Source organism: Corvus brachyrhynchos, unplaced genomic scaffold (genome assembly GCF_000691975.1).
Source record: "Corvus brachyrhynchos isolate BGI_N302 unplaced genomic scaffold, ASM69197v1 scaffold130, whole genome shotgun sequence".
Classification (NCBI taxonomy): Eukaryota; Metazoa; Chordata; class Aves; order Passeriformes; family Corvidae; genus Corvus; species Corvus brachyrhynchos.
In genome coordinates, this window is record NW_008236193.1 from 1,577,698 (window position 1) to 1,599,506 (window position 21,809).

The following is a 21,809-nucleotide window of genomic DNA, read 5'->3' on the forward strand; positions in this document are numbered from 1 at the left end:
CTGGGTGTCCTTGAAGAGCAGGCCTGGAGAGGCTTTGTTATGTCTGCCTAGCATGAGAGAGCAGAAGTGAACCAGCTACAAGAAACTTCAGTTACACACTGGGCAGTACAGGATTTGAAAAATATAAAAGTTAAAACCCAAGGCATCACCTTAACCAGAGCTGAATTGTCAAACAGAGATATTGTTAGCAGAACCCAGGGGCCACAGCACCGGTCTGTGCCAGGCTCAGTTACAACTGGAAAAGAATATTTGGATGTCTGCTAGAAAAAAAGAGGCATCTTGGACAGACCCTCCCTTCCTCTCCCCTTTCTCTCTGTTGACTCACAAAGGAAGTGACCTTTTAAAATCTCTTATCTAGAAGCTTCATTTTAAAGAGCTGCTGACGCCTCTTGGAAAACACTGAAAAGCTCTTCTGAAACAGGGAGCTGCTTCTCGCTGTGTCCCTTTCCTCCCCTCTTCCTTTCATTGCTGGATGCATTTACATTAGAAAAGGCTGTTCCTCTGCAGCTTCTCTGAAGTCACAGTGTGATTTACAGCAGTAGTGAATCGCTGCTGCGGCAGCCCAACCTCTCACCGCACCGTCTGAGTGGACAGGAAGTGACCAGGTGAGATGTTCCTCAGCAGGACAGATTTTGAACTGAGGAAGGAAGACCTGTTGAGGGTTTAATACTCTTGACACTGTTGATATCAGCCAGAGTAAGTTTGAGAGGTAATAGTGCCTTGGCAAGGCTTTTCTGGTGTCTCCTGTAAATCTGAGTTTCCCAACAGTTAGAGGTTGAGTCCTCAAAAAACGCACTCTGAAGCTGAGCTCTGGACCCTTGGCCAAGAAGGTTGGACTTCTGTGGATTTCCACTCTGACCACACAATTTTTCTGAGGCAACTTTAGCCTGCCAGCTGGAACAGAAAGATTGTGTGTCTTCTTCCTGCCTGTGAGGGAGAAATAATAATCCAGTAATTTATTACATTTTAGGACCACAGGAAATCAGTGTCCCTCCTTGTCTCATCAAGCTTGCTGCAGATACTAGGCTGTCTGATAGAATAACAATGGATATTCCAGGCTGGTTTCCAAGCTTGCTGCAGATACTAGGCTGTCTGAATGATAGAATAACAATGGATATTCCAGGCTGGTTTCACTCCTAGTGATACCCAATTGTTGATGATGTGCAAATAAAGGCCAAATACAGTCTGGCTTGTACTAGCAAGACTGCAGACAAAAAAAACCCCAAGATAGATCTTTCTATTTTTGGCATTTTTGAATTCACACTTGGAGCACTGTATCCCATCTGGGCATCTTCAGTGCATGGAAAAACATTGACATATTGAAACCAGTCTAGCAAAGGCCAGGAAAAGGTGGAGGCAGGAAAGGTGATGTGAAGGGGCTTTACTTCTTGTGCAGGACCACTTGAGGTAAAATACTAGAAGCACCAGTGCCAGTGCTGGCCACAGGGAAGGAGAATCTGCTCATCAGGGTAGCAGCATAGCTACAATTAAAGAACATACTAATTGCTCTGCATTACTAGGCATTGGGAGCTCTCAGCTAAATGCTGTAGTGGGCTTTGCCACCAACTGTGATTTTATAATTCATCCAGAATTCCTGCAAAGAATGTGGAATAGCATTGGGCTATATGAAACCTCATCCTGGAATCTGCCTCATAAACAACTATTTTGTTGAGGGTGAGGTTTATTACTTACAGAGTTTTAATCTATATATCATGCACCTTGGGGATACAAGTAGCCTAACGCCAAGACTTCCATAGCCAGGTCAGAATGGTCCAGCAAGAGCAGACAATGATTTCTGATGATTTCAATGCCAATTAGCTCTGGTCCATTCACGAGCCAGATTCCCAGGCAGGTCTCTCTCCACATCCGTCTATTCAGACTGCAGTTTCATGTTTAAGGATGTGACTGCAGTCTAGTCGTGTTTGCAGACCTATAAGATTACTCTGAGATAAATGTTGAACTTTACAGCTCAGCTGTTCTGCCTGTTACTGCAGCTCCATGACTCCTGAGCAGCACCAAAGCATCCCCTAGTGACACTGGCTGGGTTTAGGATCTTCATGAGGAGTGATGTCTAAGACACAAGGAGCAAGCCAAGATGTCAAGCCCCTTGCTACTCGGCCCTTGCTAAGAGCTGAGGTACCTGTTCACCCTGGCATTGTGGGCAGTAGGACCTTGAAACCCTGCTGCTAAGCAGGTACAGGGTGCTGCTGGGCAGGTTCTGTGCTCCTGGGACACTGGCTAAGCATTCATCCAGAGCCTGTGCAGAACATGGAGATAGAGGCATCAGGCTGGTTCATGCTCACATCAGCCATAGCTGTTGTGAGCATGAACACATTGGACACCACCACTCAGTGGTGGCCTCCTAGGAAGACAGAGAAGGGGAACCAGGCAGGGAGGAGCCACTATGGTTGAAGTGCTCAGGTCCTACAACTTGAATCTGCTGACTGCAGCCTGGGGCATATTCAGAGGACACAGTGTGTATCTACCCTTTCCCTTCTTGTGGCAATGCACTGAGAAATATCTTGGCATAAGGGTCGACCCCTGGACTGGTTTTGCTGATTCAGGTTTATCTGAGAAAATGGAGAATTGGCTCCATCAGATTGGTGATTCACCACTGAAACCTCTTCAGAAAGTCAATATACTGAAGATGTATACCATCCCAAGATTGGTATATCTGGCTGACCGCACCGAGGTAGGAGCTGGGCTTCTCAAATCCCTTGACCTGTTAGTTAGAACTTCAGTCAAGGAGTGGCTTCACCTTCCACCAAATCCATGTGATGCTACCTTGTATTCGAGTTGTAAGGATGGTAGACTAGGTATCATCAAACTGGCGGTGCTTATTCCAAGCATACAAGTGCGAAGACTGCACAGATTGGCTCAGTCTTCAGATACGGCTTTGGTAATGTTTTTGAGAGGGCAACATCTGGCACTGTTACATGAGAAGTTATGGATGTGAGCCAGGGGGTGAGAAAAAGTCCATCCTGCTGATTTGGGAGCCTATTCCAATGTTAGAAAGTCTTGACGGTGGTGGTGAGGGAATGGGAGGCTCCCATTCCCAAAGTCCACTACCCGAGACCTTGTAACTGGCAGAGAGTTTAACAAGTGGAAACAACTGGTTGCCCAAGGCCACAGTATTGAGAACTTTGAGAATGACAACATCAGTAATGGTTGGTGAACATGGTATAGAGGCCTACCTCACAGGAAGTTGATAACTGCGTTGCAATTGAGGGCTAATGTCTACCCCATAAAAGAGTTCCTGGCCAGGGGTAGGCATGATCACTCTGTTAGATCTTGCAGACATTGCGGTGCTGATTATGAGACATCTGCCCACATAATCGGGACCTGTCCAGTTACTCAGGATACCAGGATCAAGAGACACAACTCCATCTGTGAGACCCTTAGCCATGAAACTAAGAGAAAGAATTGACTGTGTTCCAGGAACCGCATATAAGGGACGATGGCAATGAACTGTAGAAACCTGATTTGATCTTTGTTAAAGAGGGAAAGGCATTCGTGGTTGACATGACAGTTCAATATGAGCACTCTAACCCGTCACTGAAGGATGCTGCTGTTGAGAAGGCTAGGAAATATCAGTGCCTTCTCAAACAGATTCGAGACCTTACGAACGCAGCAGACATTGAATTCATGGGCTTTCCCATAGGAGCACGGGGGAAGTAGCAAGATAATTCTGAGTTGCTGTTGGTCCTAGGTCTCTCTAAGACAAGGCAAGAGAAGACTGCCCAGGTGCTCCTCTCCTCTGTTGGTATTGTACATATGTTTTCTAGCAAAGCCTGTTCGACTGTACCCGCTTAGTAAAATATATCTTGGCTGTTGACATCGCTTCGACAGTGGGTTGGACACATGGAAGGGTCTGTTCTTTCACTCATACTGTGTTGCCCATCGCCCATATTTGGGTCTAAATTTTCCAATTTGGACTAGGTGGATGTGCCACCTTTACTTAACCCAGAAAAGAAACGTGTAATTTTATATGTTTATTAAGTAGCCAAATGCCTCGTCATCTAATTAGTGATGTGCATGAACGGATGAACGAGATTCCCACTGTCCCTACCTACTATCCAGCGAAACCACAGCCAAGGGAATGGGCTTGGTGGAATCAGCAGGGAAAGAAGACCCTGTTGAGCTTGACTCTAGTCTGGTGCTGTGAAGAGACATGAGAGGTGTAGAATAAGTGGGAATATCCTGGGGTAACCTTAGCTGGCATGACAGATTTCATCCCAGTCTTGTCATTTTCCTCCTCTTCTTTTTAATCACAGAACCCATCTGTAGAGCTGCTCTGAAAGCATGGACCAGATAAAGCCAGGGCAAGGTACCCAGAGAAGGAGACTGGGGGCCTGCTGCTGGAAGGTAACCGCTGCTGCTGCTGTGGCAGGCAGCGCAACAGCCCTTTGCCTGGGGATCCTGCTGGGTGAGTGTGCAGCCAGGTGCATTCTTTCAGTTTATCAGCTCCAAAAGAGAAGTGGTCTGCACTGCTTATAGCAAAAATCCTCAAAATCCTCCTACTGAGGACAAAGTGCAGACACCTTTCTGCATGTATGCACAAAAACTGCAAGGGCTGTAGTCAGCTCATGTTCTCAATATGTGACTTTGGAGCACTTTATCTTCAGTGCTTCATGATACATATGCGCTATTCCTTTTCTCCTTGACCAGTCTGATGTCCTTCTATGACAAGATGACCTGCCTAGTGGATGAGGGAAAGGCTCTGAATCTGGTCTACCTCAACTTCAGTAAAGCCTTTGGCACCAGTTCCCATAAACTTTTTCTTGAAGAAACTGGCTGCTTATGGCTTGGATGGGTGTGCTCTTCAATGGGTAAAAACTGGCTGAATGACCAGGCCCAGAGAGTGGTGGTGAATGGAGTCCCATCCACCTGGAGAATGGTGACCAGTGGTGTTCCTCAGGGCCACTTTGGGGCCAGCCCTGTTTAATACCTTCTTCAGTGATCTGGATGAGGGGATCAAGGGCACCCTCAGTCAGCCCCAAGCTGGGTGGGATGTTGATCTGCTGAAGCAATAGTGTGGCTAGCAGGACCAGGGCAGTGACTGTCCCCCTGTGCTGGGCACTGGTGAGGCATTTCACATCCTGGGTTCAATTTTAGGCCCCTCATGACAAGTAAGTCATTGAAGGGCTGTAGCATGTCCAGTGAAAGGAACAGAGCTGGGGAAGGGTCTGGAGCACAAATCTGATGAGGAGCAGCTGAGGGAGCTGGGAGGGCTCAGCCTGGAGAAAAGGAGGCACAGAGGAGACCTTCTCACTCTCTACAACTCCCTGACAGGAAAGTGGAGCCAGGTGGGGGTCAAGCTCTGCTACCAGGAAACAAGGGACAGGACAGGAGAAAACAGCCTCAAGTTCTTCCAGGGGAGTTTAAGATTGGATATTGGGAAAATATCTTCACTGAAAGGACTGTCCAGCCCTGGCACAGGTTGCCCAGAGCAGTGGTGGAATCCCCATCCCTGCAGTGATTTAAGAAACATGTGGATCTGGCACTTGGGGACATGGGTTAGTGGTGACCTTGGCAGTGCTGGTGGAATGATTTGACACGATGATCTCAGAGGTCTTTTCCAACCAAAACAATTCCATGATTCTATGATTCTATCCTCTAATCTCTCCCTGTGACTTTGAAATTTCTTGTCACTGGACCTTGCTGCCTCTGCCATTTTCTATCACAACCACTTGCAGTCACTGATCACTGCCTGTTTGACTGTCCCACTCCAGAGCATGACCACCATCTCCTTCCCTCTCCCACCTCTGTCCTGCTGCTTCTGCTGCCCCATGGCCAGATGCCACCTCAGGCCAGCACCCTGGTGAAAACCCCAGCATGACATGAGTGGCAGATCCCACCTTTACAGTCACAGCTTCTGAGCTGGCTTCAGTATCCAGCAGAACTTTACCAAGGCTGTTCCTGCCGCCAACCTCACGTTGCCAGGCTGTATCCATCTGTTCATGAATTTCTGTCTCAGGCTTGACAAAAATCCACTATTTTCAAGTTCAAACAAGTTCACTGCAAAATGCTATTACTGCACATGTGCAGGGTATCCCAGTTCAGTTATGGGGCACCCCTGAGGCAGCGGGGATGGTCAGGGACAGTCAAGTTGCTAAAAACGGGGTTTAAAGGACATGATGAGATTCATGTTGCAAAGCAGTGAGGAGCTGCCTCTGACAGACACCTTCCCTCTCTGGCAGCCTGCCATTCCGCTGGAGAGGCCAGCTTCGAGCACACAGTGGAGCTGCAAGGAATCATATTCAACAGCAGCTTACAGATGGAGAACTCGGACTACTATAGGGTGCTGACACCTGCTCTTGAGAGGCTGGTGAGTTGATCTGGGCCTTCTGAAAAAAGACCTGTGAAATACTGTGGTGGTAGCACCAGCAGAATCTGTTTGCCAAGTGCAGGAGGAAAACCAGGACTTCTTAAACATCAGCAGGGTACACTGTGGGGCTGAACTGCATTTTGAGAGGCCTTGTCAGGGCCCTGAGAGACATTTGTGGAGTGGGAAATGTGTGTTCAGGCCTATTCCTTGCAAATGAGGTAAGAAGGCACAAAAAAAGGATGCCCTAAAGCCAGGGTGGGAAAGAGGTTACACATGAGCTGGACATGGGTGCTTCTTCTGCCTGCAGAGGCAAGAGACCATGCATCAACAGCTCCAGATTCCAACAAAATCCCAGGTATCATCTATTCCCACCTCCTTGGGAGTCCAGTGTGTGACCATCACTCTCTGCTTTGCAGTTTCTGTCCAGTCTCCAAGAATCCCATCTGGACTGGAGTTGCACCGGTTGCACCATCCTGGGCTACAGGTGAGTGTAGGCAGCTATCTCTGCAGACCCTGCAGCTCATGTTTCAGGGCATTCTGACAAGCCTCACCAGGAAGGTGAACTCACACCTGCGCTCTTGTTCAAAGCTAGTACAAAGAAAAACTGGTTTTTGGTCAAGGCTGGATTTTCATCTGGGATTGCAACAATGTTCTGGATTCTTTCATTTGGAAATGCAGTCAGAAAGGCAGAGGAAAACAATTTTGTTCAACCACAGCTTTGGGCCAAAGGAAAAAAGAATTCAAATGACCACTTCAGCACAGAGCACAACTCCAGAGAAACCTTAAATTATTAAGAGCCAAATTACTGAGAATAGGGTTTGTTTCCTTTGAGTTCCCTGTAGACAGCTAGCACAGGAACCTGTCCCTTGTACTGATCATGAAGCCAAGGTCCCCGTTAATTCTCTGTCTCCCAGTAGGAACGGAAACTCCAGTGTGATCGTCCATTTCCGCCTCCTCTTCACTCCCCAGGATTCCCAACCGCTGAGCTCTACCTTGGAGGAAGAAGCTCTCAGGCATGGGCTGGCGGCTGCCCTGCACAAGCAGGGGCTCTCCCTGGCTGCCTACGGGACCATCTCCTCAGCTTCTCTCACAGGTATGGCCCTCCTGCCACTGCCAGGCAAGCAGAGCAGGGTGCCCTGTGCCGGGGCTGCTGGCACCCAAGCTCACACAGCTAAGGCACCATATGTCTCAGCCAAACTGCTGCAGGGCTTCAGCTCTGGATATCCAGTCAAGGCTTCATGCCCAGCAGCAGTGTTAGAAATGGGGGTGCTGCCAGGCACCCAGCAAACCGATAAAAAGGTCTGCCTGACTCCCAGCTGCTCCAGCTTCACCAGACAGCAGCAGAGACCAGCCTAGATCTTGGCTGCTGCTTAACAGACATTTGTGGGGTCCCCAAATACCCCTCCAACACTACTGCTGTCCTGCTGCTCTGCCCTGCAAGAGCAGCTTGAGGGGCCACAGCAACAACAGAACCTAAAGCAGAAATTGCAGCACCTGGAACCATTCTGAGGGACAGGGGATGAAGCTCCAGGAGGTTAATTGCTGGGGTTGTCTGTACCTACCTGTGCACAGCAGCCCTCAGAGCTGTAGCAATAACTACAGCTCAGGTTGCTATTTCTCATACTTGAATTACTCTCTGAAACCCCCTGACAAGAAATTCTCCTTTCCTTCTGTGACTCTGGAGTTGTGTGTGACCGTAGGACTTCAGGTTCAGCCAATTTAAGAAAACGTGCCTGGGAAACAAGAAGGTGTGGGCCCCTCTGCAGCTCCCTCCACACCCTCTGCCACAATGGGCAGGATCCCATGATCTTTGGGAGCCTTGTGCTGCCCAAATGGAAGGTGCCTAGAGTCCCCTTGGCTTTAGGCAAACAGCCTTGCATAGCTTCAGGCCCAGAGTCTGCTCCTGAGAGGCAGCTCACTGCCACAGCTTTTGGGAATTTCCCTCTGCATGTGGAGTCCCCCCAAAGCCTGCAGGGCTGTAGGGGGTTGCTCCTCCCCTGCACCATGGCAGAGCACGGGTCCCCAGCAGGGACCTTGGCCCCGCCTCACACTGGCCACGGGTGGGCAAAGAGATAGCCTGGCGGGAGAGGAAGATGCAGCAAAGCCTGTGGCAGCCCCAGCCCAGGAACACAGCTCCAGGACCCGAGGCTGGGCTGCCCTTGCTGATCCTGATTCCTTCCTCTTTGTCTCAGGTCCCAACAAGGTTCCTCCCCACAGACCTGGACTGAAGTCAGGTAAGAGCCAGGCAGCAGGAAGGGCCACCTGCACTCTGCAGCCTCCTCCTCCTCCTCTTCCTCACCAGCAGCCTGGATACAGATACAAAAGGTGCTTGAGCCCCATCTTGTTCATAGCCTGGTGGCCCAGGGCCCTGCAAGCTCAAAACAAGCTGCAGCTCTGCTCTCAGCACCATCCTGCAGGGACTCTGGCCCAGACAGGGAGCAGAATGACAAGGATACGGTGGTGGTTGCCCCTGGGGAAGCCAGGGGAGAGTTGCTGTGTGGACTGCAGAAGACACGAGTGAGTAAAGCCTCGCTGTCCCCAGGGAGCTGCCCCTGAGACACAGGCAGTCACTTGCTCCCAACATCCAGTATGTGAAAAGAAAGCCCTGAATGTGACAGCCAAACAGCTGATGCCTCTGATGGAAAGGGCTGTGCTGAATCTCTCAAAGCAGGTCTCCTGGATATGGGGGCCAGCCACAACCCACTGCTGCAGACCTTGACAGGTGGGACACCATTGGCTCTCAGGCACTGAAGAGAGCCAAGGATACGGCATGACTTTTCAAGCCAATAGTAAATGGCTGCATCAAGAAAGGGAAACTGTGCCCTGGAAACACCTTGGTCCCACCAGCTGTGATGGGTTGTGACAAGATCCACCTTCCTGGTGGGTTGGCACAATGGACAAGAGCCACATGCCCATGAGCTGCTGGAAGCTGATCATGAGGCAGTAGCTGAGCTCGTCATACTAGTCAGGATGCTGCTCTACAGTTTCTCACCCTAAAAGAGTTTCAGGGGGGATGCTGTGGTGGGCCAGTGCTTTGCAGTGCTCTTTCCAAGCCTGCAGGTTAATAGCTGCCCTGTGACATCCCAGGTACCATCCTGCTGTTTGAGCATATGCAGCAGCACACACAAGCTGAAGCAGCTTTTCCCACTTGCCCCCAAGAACCTGTTGCTGGGGTGCAGTGGCAGGATCCTGATGCACTGGCTTTCTCCTCCCTTTCAGACTGTGGGAGTCGCCCTGCCATGCAGACTGCCAGCAGGATAGTCGGAGGCTCAGAGGCGTCCAGAGGAGAGTTCCCATGGCAAGTCAGCCTGCGAGAGAACAATGAGCACTTTTGTGGTGCTGCAATCCTCACAGAGAAGTGGCTGGTGTCTGCCGCTCACTGCTTTACTGAGTAAGTTTTAGTCACGCCACCTTCCACCCTCCATCCCCATTCCAAAAGCTGCCATATCTGCTCAAGCTCCCACTGCACCACTCTGCCCCATCATGGGGAGAATGAGGAGTTTCCATCACTCCTGGAGCGGATGGCAGGATGGGCAGGAGGCAGCTTGGGTTTGCAGGACAGTGTTGTGGCTGCAGGCTCACATGGCCCGCACTGTCTCTCCTCCAGGTTTCAGGACCCAGCCATGTGGGCAGCTTACACAGGGACCACCTCCCTCAGAGGCTCTGACAGCAGTGCAGTGAAAATGGACATTTCACAGATCATCCCACACCCCTCTTACAACGCTGACACAGCTGACTATGATGTGGCTGTGCTGGAGCTGAAGAGACCTGTGACCTTCACTAAGTACATCCAGCCTGTGTGCCTGCCAGATGCTGGCCATCACTTCCCCACCAGCAAGAAGTGCCTTATCTCTGGCTGGGGCTACCTCAAGGAGGATTTCTGTAAGCAAAGCATGGCAGCCAGCAGAGGAGACATGCTGGGGTTTGAGCAGGGCAGGATGCATTGGGGAAGGGAACTTGGACCTTGCTCTGGCCAGCCGGGGTGGGCTGTACCCTGAGCTGCTGATCCTGTGCAGGGCTCCCTGCACTGAGCTCACAGTTGTGAGCTTTCTCACGTCTTTCTTGTTCAGTGGTGAAACCCGAGTTCCTGCAGAAAGCAACAGTGGAGCTCCTGGACCAGAACCTATGTTCCAGTCTCTACAGCCATGCTCTCACAGACAGAATGATGTGTGCTGGCTACCTGGAGGGGAAAGTCGACTCCTGCCAGGTAAGCTTTGCCCAGAGAAGATGGCACAGCTGCCTGCACAAGGCTTTTCCCTCCCAGTATGTACCAAATGACACTTGAAGAAGCAGAACTGACACTATGGTCACTGTTTCCCTTTGATGTTTGAGGCCCTGCCTTGGACACAAGCACAGATCAATGACTGCAGGAGACACAAATGAACATATGTTCTCTACTGCTTAGAGCAGGGCACTGTTGTTTAAGGGGCTCTTTCAGCTAATTAACTACTTTTCTTCCTGAGCTGTCATCAGGGCTGGCCATACTAATGTTCCACACATGTCTTCAGATCAAAATCCAGATAGGCAAAGGGCAGCAGTGGAAACTAAAACATACACAGCAGTTTTGGTGACCAACAGTGGTTTTTTACTTAGCCTTTATCCAACCTGGAACTGCAAGTGATCAGCTGGTGACAGGCCTGCCTTTCATAATATGGAGAGAGGAGAACTGTGATATGCGAGGAGGACTGTGATTTCTAGGTCTGTCTCTGTGGTTTGGCAGGACCATTCAACAGAAACCAGCTAAACAAAACTGCACTTTTCTGGTGGTAGTGCTTCATATTTCTGCACCAAATACAGCACAAACAGCACCAGAGAAGGGGCCAAGAATGGAAGATTCAAGGTTGGGTGATGAACATGACCCATCCGGTTATTCATTACTGGTCTAGAGCAGCTTCACAGACACCACATGTCCATCAGTCACAGGGCCCCACAGTAACCAAGAACTGACCAGGAAACCGTAGACCAAATCAAGAAAAGCTGATGCAAACATTAACATGGTGTCCCTGGGTTGTGTATCAGGCAATGAACACCCATCATCTGGCTGTGTACAAGCTTCTAGGATTAACCTTTATGAGGTTTAACAAATTATTAAAGCAGTAGAAATGCTAAATCCTAGATTTTACAGATGGTGTCCTTTGTTCTTCTGGCATATAAAGGGCGCAAGGCTACTGCGTAACAGCAGGACAGTGTTCCCACATGGAGGAACACCCAAAGGCCAGCACAGAAATGCTCCACTCATCACTAGGTTGGAGCAAATATGAAGTGAGTTAGGAAACACAGGGACAGAGAGACCCCAGCTGGCAGAGGGATGCTGAGGGTGGCCAGGGCAAGCTCAGTGCATCCCCAGGGAGATCTCACCATCTGGCTTTTCTTGCAGGGTGACTCTGGTGGGCCCCTGGTTTGCCAAGAACCATCTGGCAGGTTTTTCCTGGCAGGAATTGTGAGTTGGGGTATTGGATGTGCTGAAGCCAGGCGGCCTGGAGTTTACACACGTGTTACCAAACTCAGAGACTGGATCTTGGATGCTATTTCTGCCTTCCCTACCTCCATAGCCCGTACTGTCCCTCCAGTACACTTCAGTACTAACATGGTCAGCGCTGAAGAGGTCAACACCATCACCGGAGCAACCCCTACCACCTCACCAGCCCCAGCTGCCAGCAGGCCAGTGACTGCAGCAAGACCACAAGGTATGAGCACCCACAGCAGGTGCACCTTGGCAGGCAGAGTGACAGGTACAGGTCCAAACGTCAGGTTTGTTCCTCTGCTGACCTAAGCTGACCTTCTGTAGGGTGAGCCACACAACTCTGCCTAAATGCTAAGGTACAAGTGACACTATAGGGCTGCCCTGGCTCAGTCCAGAGCAGCCTGGCAAAGTCACTCAGTACCTCTGCAGTTCCATGCGCTCCTTTGCTTATGTGACGGTCTGTGTAATCTTGCCTGTGTAACTGGTCTGCTCTGGCAGGGCCAGAACAGGTCACTGAGGCACAGCAGCATCTGACAGTATTTAATCTGTTGGTCGCTTACTTTTGCTTGCCACCTGAGGAACTCCCAGCAGTTCAAAACTGATGGCTGCCCCTTCACAGCAGCCATGCATCTCTCCCTGAAGGGAAGGAGGCCATGTGTCTGCAGGATGACCTGTCCACTCCAAGGAGCCCTCCCAGCAGCTTTGCAGGGAGATGCAGATGAAGGGTATTTTTCTAAATCTAGAATTAATATTTTATCTGGAATGGCAAGGCTAAGAGGCACAGAGCTGCTGATTACTCTGCCTTCAAGAAGGGCCCAGGATTGATGACTTGCCAAGAGCAAGATGCAGAACAGCAGTTTGTGTGAAAGCCCAGCTGTACACGGCCACCATCAGGCACTGCCACTATCAGCTGGCAGGGCTTGGGTAGATATCTCACACCTCAGCCCTGACCTGTCCCTGCTAAGGCTAACTGGTTAGAGAGAGCAAAGTCTCCCCTTGCTTGGCTTCTGCTATTCTTGTGAGGAATACTCACAAGTCCTGCTTTGACTTTTGTTCAGAGTGTGGAGGACGACCTGGGTTCTCTAAACCCAGCAAGATTGTGGGAGGAACAGATGCTTCCAGAGGAGAGATCCCTTGGCAAGTCAGCCTGAAAGAAGACTCAAGACATTTCTGCGGAGCCACCATCATTGGGGACCACTGGCTGCTGTCAGCAGCTCACTGCTTCAATGAGTAAGAGCCCATCCCTGCCCCTGCTCCAGCTCACCTGCCCAGCAGCACAGAGCTGTGCAGCCAAATCCACACTGTGGCACTGGAGTCAAGAAATGGAAATCAAGAACACATGTGGGACATCAATTTTTGCTATAACTAGACATTCACAGTAAAAAGGAGTTTGTGGGGAGGTTGGAATGAGGCAGAGAAAGGTTAAAGCAGCCTGAGCAGGGAGCAAGGACAACACATCTAAGAGGAGTGGAAAAAGGTGCAAGAAACAAGATTACAAGACAATAAATTTATTAAAGAAATTAAAGAAACAATAGAGTCTCTTTAATAGATTTAATAAATTTAACCTTAAAAATTGTCTGCAATATATGAAATAGAGACGTGGTCAGCTGGTAAAGGGAAAATGGTCAGTTCAATCCTGCATGTTTCTGCTAAACTGCAAGAGCCCAAGCTCAGATTTATAAGTAGCCTAGAAAAAGAAATGAGTACCAAGAAGATAATGCTTGTCAAGAATAAATTCCTGAAGGCAGAAAAGGTGGGTGACTAACTCTGAAGGATTTTAAGACAACCTCATGTATTAAACAGATGGGCAACAAAGCAGCAAGTGAAATGCAAGGTAGACAAGGGTGAAATGAGGCACACACCAAAACCAGCAGTGCTGTCTCTCTGTGAATGAGGATGAGTCTCCATCAGCTGTTGCAATTCAAAACAAGAGGTCAGAAACATGTGGATATTGCCCTGAGAGCAGCAGTCCTGTGGCAGGGGCAGTTAATGAGCACAGGAATGCAGTAAAAAACAAGGGAGATGAGCAGGATGTTGCTGGTAATGCACAGCACACCGACTGCTCCAACATCACAGGGAGGGCAAGAGTAACACTCACTGTGTCAATGTGCACACAAGGCTCAGGGATGAGCTGGGTGTGGAGCAGCATCATAACAAGCACAACAAAATAGATCAGACTAGACCTGGGAAAAAAAACAACTGGTGGGAAGACAGTGTTTGATGGGACTGTACAATAATCAAGGGTACAAAGAATTTAGGGAATGCCTTTTGACTGTCTTTTTAAGATAGCAAATAATCACCAAGAGCAGGTGGAAAACAATCAAAAGGAAGCAGTTTTTAATAAATGTCATTAAACTGAATATTAAAAATTCACCTGGGGTTAAAAAAAAAAGAATAAAACACAACTTTAGAAAATTCCAAATAAAACCAAAAAATCCAGCAAGACCTACTGAATACAGAGACACCACCTGTGTGCCAGAACACTCCTGAAATCACAGATTTCTGGAGATTAAGAGAGGATTGTTATTGCATGTTTACTTGCTCTTCAGGTAATATCCAAGAGGTGCCACTGCTGGAAACAGTTCTTTGGGCCGGACTTAGCTGGGCTGCTGTGCTGTGTGCTGATCACGTAAAGCTGTCTGCAATTTCAATGTCAGAATTCATGCCAGGCATAAGCGTGTGAGTATGCACATTTAGGTTTATGCATTTGCAGGACAATTCCAGAAGAGATTGAAGCCTACGTGGGAACAACATCACTAAATGGAACAGACGAGAATGCAGTGAAAGTCAATGTAACAAGAGTGATCCTGCATCCCCTCTTCAACCCCATGATCCTGGACTTTGATGTGGCTGTACTTGAACTGGCAACACCTCTTGTCTTCAACAAATACATACAGCCTGTGTGCCTCCCATTTGCTGTGCAGAAGTTTCCTGTTGGCAAGAAATGCCTCATTTCTGGATGGGGTGACCTCCAGGAAGGGAACGGTAAGCAGTAGTAATGCATTACCTGCTGATTTGCCTTGGAGCAGTGATACCCTGAGCAGCAAAGTCCATGTCACTGTGACCCACAGTCCTGGGAACATATAGGACAGGGGTCAGTAACAGGGACTGTGAGGAACTGACAGAAACACAAGAATAAGCAAGAACAAGGCACACAGAGCACTACCTTAAACCACAGTTACCTAGGAGTCACCAGCAAACAAGTAAATTGAGAGAGCAGCTTGGTGGGAACCAGGAGAAACCTCCTGGACTGCCCTCAGTAGCTCTACCATGCTAAGCAAGTGCCAGGCACTTGCCTCAGAGCCTGCTGCAGCTCTGGCAGGACAGTGTGCCAGCCACAGCAGCCACTCTCAGGCACAGAGATGTTCCAAGCAATCAGCGTAAGCAAAGATCCCGCTATAGGGAGAAGGCCTGAGAGTGGCACATGTGCTACCAAGGAAGTCCAGCTGACAAGAAGCTCACAAGCTCTCAGGACCATGGGACACAAGCTGCGTGCAGAATCCTTAACACAGACACTAAACTGCACCCTGGGGTGAGCCACAAGCTTCAGGGCTGCTGAGAAAACAGGTTATATAGGACTCAATTCCCTTGTGGGATTAGACCTGTTTTCCCAAAGTATATGTTGAGTCAGTCTAAAAGCCACTAGTTCCTTCCCTCTGCTGCACTCACTAATTCTGTGGTTTGCATGCAGACACCAAGCCTGAGATCCTGCAGAAAGCATCTGTGGGCATCATAGAACAGAACACCTGCAACTTCCTCTACAACTTCTCCCTCACTGACCGAATGATCTGTGCTGGCTTCATGGAGGGGATGGTAGACTCGTGCCAGGTAAAAGTGTGGTATTTCTCTACTCTCTAGATTGTTCTAGAAAGCTGGGCTAGCTCTGCCTTCAGCAGATCCCTGTGAAATATTTACTGAGCTGCTGTAACCCAGCTGTGTAATTCCCATGTACCTGAGCACGAAAAACCTCAGCCCACTACTTGGGAGACTTAGAAAAGTAAATAAAGCTCCACCAAGTTGAGAATGACATCCCACCATTCTGTCTGGCCAGACAAATCCTGGTCGAAGCAGATCTCCTCTGGTGGCAGTGAGTCAGTGGCAGTTGGTGGCAGCTGTGCTGACAGGAGCCAGGTTGAGCCACTGACCCTAGCTTCAACCTCTGCACACTCATGCCCTGCATACACACTGCGTGACAGACCCACAGGGCTGGAGAAAGAAGAGCTGGGGGTAGTTAAGTCCTTCTGGTGTGACTGAGGGGCAGAGCTGATTGGACTGAGCAGCCATTGTCTTGCTTCTTCTGCAGGGAGATTCAGGTGGGCCCTTGGCCTGTGAGGTGACCCCAGGAGTGTTTTACCTTGCTGGCATCGTGAGCTGGGGATTTGGTTGTGCCCAGCCTATGAGACCTGGTGTGTACTCCAGAATTACGAAGTTCACAGACTGGATCCTGGACACCATCTCCCAGTTGCCCAACTCTGGCACAAGCATCCCTTCCAGTTCAGCCATTCCTAGAACTTCTACCACAGCCATTTTTATCCAGCCCAGCACAATGGCTGCAAGTCCAGCCAGCAGAACCACCCTGGGAAAAAAGATGAGCACAACCGCCAGTGAAACCTCCACAGCTCTGAGAACAACCGAGACTGCCAAGCCCACCCAAACTCCAGGTAAAACTGGTAACTGATGCATTGACATGTTGGTAGGATGCTTCCAGCATAGAGGGTACTGAGCAGGCCATGGGTTATTGCCTTCCAGTGGTGCCTTGTACCAGCCTCACTTTCAAGTGCTCCAGCAAGGTGTGTATTGGAAAAGAAAATCCTGAATGTGATGGTGTTGTGGACTGCAGCAATGGCTTCGACGAGCGCAACTGCGGTGAGTTCTCTTCTGCAGCCCCTGGCTGCTGCCAGCTGTGCTCTACATGACCCAGACTCCACAGTGGCACCCACCATATTCACACCAGCTGTCTTGGGCCCAGACACTGGGGGCCTGGACCAGCCCACTGTAGCCCAGATCATACTTGCTCTGCCAGAGCCTAAAACAAGATAAAGCTGGATGAGCCAGATCCAAACTTATTGCCAGAAAGTGTGGCCTCTTCTACTGTGCTACAGACACCAGAACCTATTTCCCAGCACACTGGCCTTCTGGCCAGTCAGTCTGGTAGCACAGAGTGGCAAGACAGCTCTGCACAACATGGCAACCCAGAAAGTGTCCTGTCATCCCTGGGACTGCTCTTTGGGCTGCACATTCCTCGCCATGTGACAGCTCAGCCAGTCCATCCAAATATCCACTCCTCACATACCACATCCCCAGAAGGTGTGATCTGCGATAACAAGTCCGCAAAATATATTCTGTCTGTCAAGCCTTGCCTCAGCTGTGGGAACTGAATTCATCACATGTACATGCTCTCCTAGAAGGTTGTCCCACAGCACAGGTTATGGAAGGCAGGCAGTCATTCCTTTCATTTAAGGTTACTTAAAACCACGGTGCTTCTTCCTCTGTTCCAGACTGTGGCTTAACAACTGCTCTGGCCTTCAGCAAGATCGTGGGTGGCAGCAGCGCGGCTCGAGGAGAATGGCCCTGGCAAGTCAGTCTCTGGCTTCGGCGGAAGGAGCACAAGTGTGGGGCTGTGCTCATTGCTGACCGGTGGTTGCTCTCTGCAGCTCACTGCTTTGACATGTAAGTCTGAGGTGAGCTAGTTAAGCCAGCTGGCTCTTGGCCTCAGTCCCATCAGCCCACCTGCCCTTCCCCCTGCCTCGCAGTCCAGCACCCTGGCTGGGATGCTGTGCCCTGCAGGAAGCACACACCCCCTATCAGAGATATGGCCCTACAGGTAAGTGTGAAGAGGAACGAGTGGAGCAAAGCCTGAGTCTACCCACTGTTCTGGAGACAGGGGTCCTGACTTCCCAAGGTGTGGCCAGCCCCACAAGTGGAGGGATGGCCCTCCTTGTGAGGCTACAGTCCTAACAGCCAGGTCTGCTGTCTTTCTGCAGTTACGGTGACCCCAAAATGTGGGTGGCCTTTCTAGGAACACCCTTCCTGAGTGGCATTGATGGCAAAATGGAGAAAATATTCCGTATCTACAAACACCCTTTTTACAACGTCTACAGCCTAGACTATGACGTGGCACTACTGGAACTGAGCACACCTGTCACGTTCAGCAGCACCATCAGACCTATATGCCTCCCAGACAATTCTCACATCTTCCATGAAGGGACCAGATGCTTCATCACAGGCTGGGGCTCCACAAAGGAAGGAGGTACTGGCTGAGAGGGCCCTCCCACATCCATGATGGCTAAGCTCAATGCCACCTTACACTACAACACTGCAAGCCCAAACATCTACAGTTCCCACACCAAGCACTCCCATCCCAGGCCATAGGCTGCAGAGGATACCAAGCTGGGCAAGGCCTGGTGTCACCATCATCTCCTCCCCGGCTACTAATCCTCCATTTGGTCACACCTCTGCCCTCCTGGAGCCTTGGCAAACTTCCTACATGCCAGCCACTGTGCTCCCCACCCCCACAGCAGCTGCTCCAGCTGTGCTCCTGCAGTACGAAGACCACCCCAATACCATTTGTGTCTGGTCAGTCAAACTGCCTGACAAACTACACACCCAAGGGACCTTCCTGTGTTTGCTCGGCTGAACCAGGCCTGATTCACTCACCCAGAGCAGGTCTCTCCCTCTGGCAAGCAAGCAAGGCTGCAGGGACCCCACTTCTTCACATGCTGCTATTTCTCATGTGCTCTTCAGCCAGCTAATAGCAATACTTGTCTCCTCAGGTCTCATGTCAAAGCATCTGCAAAAAGCAGCAGTGAACATGATCGGAGACCAGGCCTGCAAAAAGTTCTACCCTGTCCAGATCAGCAGCAGGATGCTGTGTGCTGGTTTCCCACAGGGCACTGTCGACAGCTGTTCAGTGAGTGCAAGAGCAGCAAATGCTGTGCTTGGGACAGAGCAAACTCATGCCAAATCCCTAGGCTATATTCTCTCAGGAGGGCCCTGCCCTGCCTCCCCTAGCTCAGCTGTCTGTTCATCCATCAGCTGGCTGCTGCTTCTATCCACATCCATCCTGCACACACCTCATGCTGCTTGCCGCACCAACCTGTGACAGGTCAGGGAAACACAGAGAGGTAATGCTAAGCGAGAGACCACAGGGATACCATGGAGCCTGTTCCATAACCCTATTGGACCTCCAAACACAGTCTTCTATGTTCCAGAACCCCAGTCTCAGATTGTTCATGCAGGTACATCACTGAGCAGTCCTCCAGCTTAGAATGAGGCTCCTGGGGAAGTGGGGAACAGGATGGCAAATGCCCATGACCCAAAGAGAAAGAACATTTCACAGCTGGGGGAGCTGCACTGCCTGTGGCTTGATACTGGATCCTTTTCCTCTCTCTGCAGGGCGATGCAGGTGGGCCCCTGGCATGTAAAGAACCCTCAGGGAAGTGGTTTCTAGCAGGAATCACAAGCTGGGGCTATGGCTGTGCCAGGCCATACTTCCCTGGTGTCTACACCAAAGTCACAGCTGTCCAGGGCTGGATTGCGCAGAACCTCAAGCTCTGAAACTGCATTTCACCACTCAGGGAAGGTGACGAATGAGAGGAATAACTGCCAGAGGATGCACTAACCCCTCAGCTATTGTACATTTTTCTGATGTTGCAAAGGGGTGAAGATGGCCTTGCAGGTATTAAGCAAATGCCAGTTTTGTGTGAACCGGTGGTTGTGATACCGAGGCATTTGATAACTGCTTTGCATAGAAAGGTACAAATTCTAGACATTTTCTATAAATAAATGAGGCCTGTCCCATCTTAAGACCTGGCCAAACATACTGTGCATTAAAACATGACCTTTCTAGTTGGATGGGTGCCGGAAACATCTGCCAAAGATTCATGGAATTTGGCTGACTTCTGCCTGTGAGCTGTCATCCCAAAGCCATGCCAACAGACTTGTGAACTTCGCCTCAGCACAAAGTTATGCCCTTGCAGAAGCTTCAGATCTCACTGTCTTGATGGAGCTGTGCTGTGCAGTGGCTTTTGGGAAGGGTGTGATGCTGTTTCCAATTAGTGCACGGTACTGAAGAGCTCAGTGATGACCTCCTGGCTCACCATTTGATCCCAAGAGAATGCAGGACTAGAACAATTGGGAATTTAGACTGCACAGGCCCTCATCTGTACTAGAGTATTAGGACAGGCTTCTCACACAGCCCCCTGCAGCTCCTTTTGCATTAGGTAACAGGTGATGGAACTAGCAAAGATTAAGGCACGGTCACAGAGACCACTGTCTACCTAAGCTAGGTGGGAAAAATTTAAATTGCTGAGATAGTGGTGCCAAGTATACTTGTCAGGTCCCACCAGCCAGCATAAGACATGTAGACAACTTTGTTCACAAGAACTGCTACAGAGTTCATGTGCCGAGTCTCAGGCAGAGCAGACTTAGACCTAAGTCCCCAAAGATTCAGCCACCAAAAGTGAACAGCTGCTCATTCCCCAAACCCCTTCCTCATTTTTGGTGCTTTAAAGTCTGCATCTCGGTATAGCAAGAGGTTTCTTCCGTCCCAACCCACCTGGCAGCGAGATCCACAACTTTCCCAGACAGAGCACCAGGCTAGGTGGGAGACCTGGCTTCCACACATGGCTCAGCTCCAGATGGGTTCAGACCCATGGCTGGAACACTTGTGGGATGCTCCCATAAACAAAATGGGACTACTGCACAGCCAGTGCCACAGAATTCATACAGCCATAAAGAAAAGTAAAAAGCCCCCTAAGCAAACATGTCTGAAAGCACTTTATTTTCAAGTAGTCATTCTGACAGTCTGGAAAGGAAACTCCAGTTTCAGTAAGTCCAAATACCCAATTATCTCCTCATAGTTTACCTTGTGTGAGAACGCTTTAGGTTCTATCACATCCCTCTGAATGTCCTAGCAGGTATGGAGATGTCCAGTCTGTCTCTGCGTCTGGCAAGCAGTGAAATCTTTTTATAAAATACAGAAGACTTCAAAAGAAGGGATTTGAAAAAAACTCACTACATGGGCACTGTTAATCTCCAGCACTCTCCTCTTCCAGATGCTGTATCCACTGCTGACCACATAGCACAAACCCACCTTTTCATGAGTGGTGTTTAAGCAGAAAACAATAGAGAGCTGCACCCCAAAGCAGACCCACATTCCCTGTTGCAGACATGCTCCTCCATCAAAAAAATGACACTTAGAATGTAGGCTCCAAGATGGACTGTGTGCCAGAGTCAAGCCAGAAACTACAGAGTATCACAGCCACACAACACGCTTTATTCCATACAGAAATGAACCTAAGTACTTCCCAACACTGTTCCTCCCTCGCCGTGCTTGCACAACTATTTGCAAGGCTGTCCTGCTCCCTAACACTGTGCCTGAGCTGAGTCAAAGCCTACAAGCCCAAAGATAGCCCACATAGTGCTATACAGATACAAGGAATGAAAGAGCCAAGGTTGCATGTGGAGAATCTTCTGGCAGCTTTTCCACTTATGAAAAGGGACCGGGTAACTTCCTGATGGATAGGTCCATGCTGGAATCCCGAGCAAGGGCATTGTGCTGCTGGCTTGGCTTGGCCCCTGTTTTCCACAGAAGGGTCCTTGCCTGTCGCAGCCCTTTTGGCAGGGATTTATCAATTGATATAATGCCTTGGGCCAGTCTGGACAGTTGGGAAGGGCAAGAAGTAAACCAAGAAGCTCATGGAAAAAATCCCTCTCTCCTGGAGCTGGTGCTAATAAAAGCCAATGGATGCAAAAGGTTCAGCGAGGTTTTATTGCTCTGCCATGGCAGGGGCTGGGAAGGCAGCAGGATTTACCCCTAACCACCTGGACTGGCCGCTCGTCCCTTCCCCACATGGTCCCTCTCGGCCCGGAGGCTGGCAGGCGTCACATGTTGGCTCTCTCCCGCTGCAGCCGAGAATTGTAGGCTCGGGAAACTGTGTTCCAGGAGTCCATGTACCGGTCCATGCACATGGCGATGCACTTCTGCGGGACATAGAGCCTTAGCGGCCGCCCCGA

General features: G+C 49.9%; 1 protein-coding gene across 6 annotated transcripts in view; it reads left to right on the top strand.

Annotated features, from left to right (window-relative positions):
• TMPRSS9 (transmembrane protease, serine 9) overlaps positions 1–19,632 on the top strand; it is a 26,571-nt gene extending 6,939 nt beyond the window's left edge. For 4 of the 6 annotated variants that reach the window (XM_017739655.1, XM_008639773.2, XM_017739667.1 and 1 more), the window contains 18 exons: positions 4,275–4,426; positions 6,201–6,328; positions 6,745–6,812; positions 7,243–7,421; positions 8,521–8,562; positions 9,548–9,719; positions 9,936–10,210; positions 10,399–10,535; positions 11,706–12,015; positions 12,851–13,022; positions 14,506–14,777; positions 15,484–15,620; positions 16,096–16,453; positions 16,542–16,658; positions 17,291–17,462; positions 17,777–18,042; positions 18,566–18,702; positions 19,188–19,632. In XM_017739655.1, the coding sequence (XP_017595144.1) occupies positions 4,303–4,426; positions 6,201–6,328; positions 6,745–6,812; positions 7,243–7,421; positions 8,521–8,562; positions 9,548–9,719; positions 9,936–10,210; positions 10,399–10,535; positions 11,706–12,015; positions 12,851–13,022; positions 14,506–14,777; positions 15,484–15,620; positions 16,096–16,453; positions 16,542–16,658; positions 17,291–17,462; positions 17,777–18,042; positions 18,566–18,702; positions 19,188–19,349 (3,228 nt within the window). In that variant the 5' untranslated portion in view covers positions 4,275–4,302 and the 3' untranslated portion in view covers positions 19,350–19,632. The remainder of the gene's footprint in view (positions 1–4,274; positions 4,427–6,200; positions 6,329–6,744; positions 6,813–7,242; positions 7,422–8,520; positions 8,563–9,547; positions 9,720–9,935; positions 10,211–10,398; positions 10,536–11,705; positions 12,016–12,850; positions 13,023–14,505; positions 14,778–15,483; positions 15,621–16,095; positions 16,454–16,541; positions 16,659–17,290; positions 17,463–17,776; positions 18,043–18,565; positions 18,703–19,187) is intronic. The other 2 variants (XM_017739688.1, XM_017739682.1) reach the window with 2 other exon arrangements.
• Positions 19,633–21,809: the final 2,177 nt, after the last annotated feature.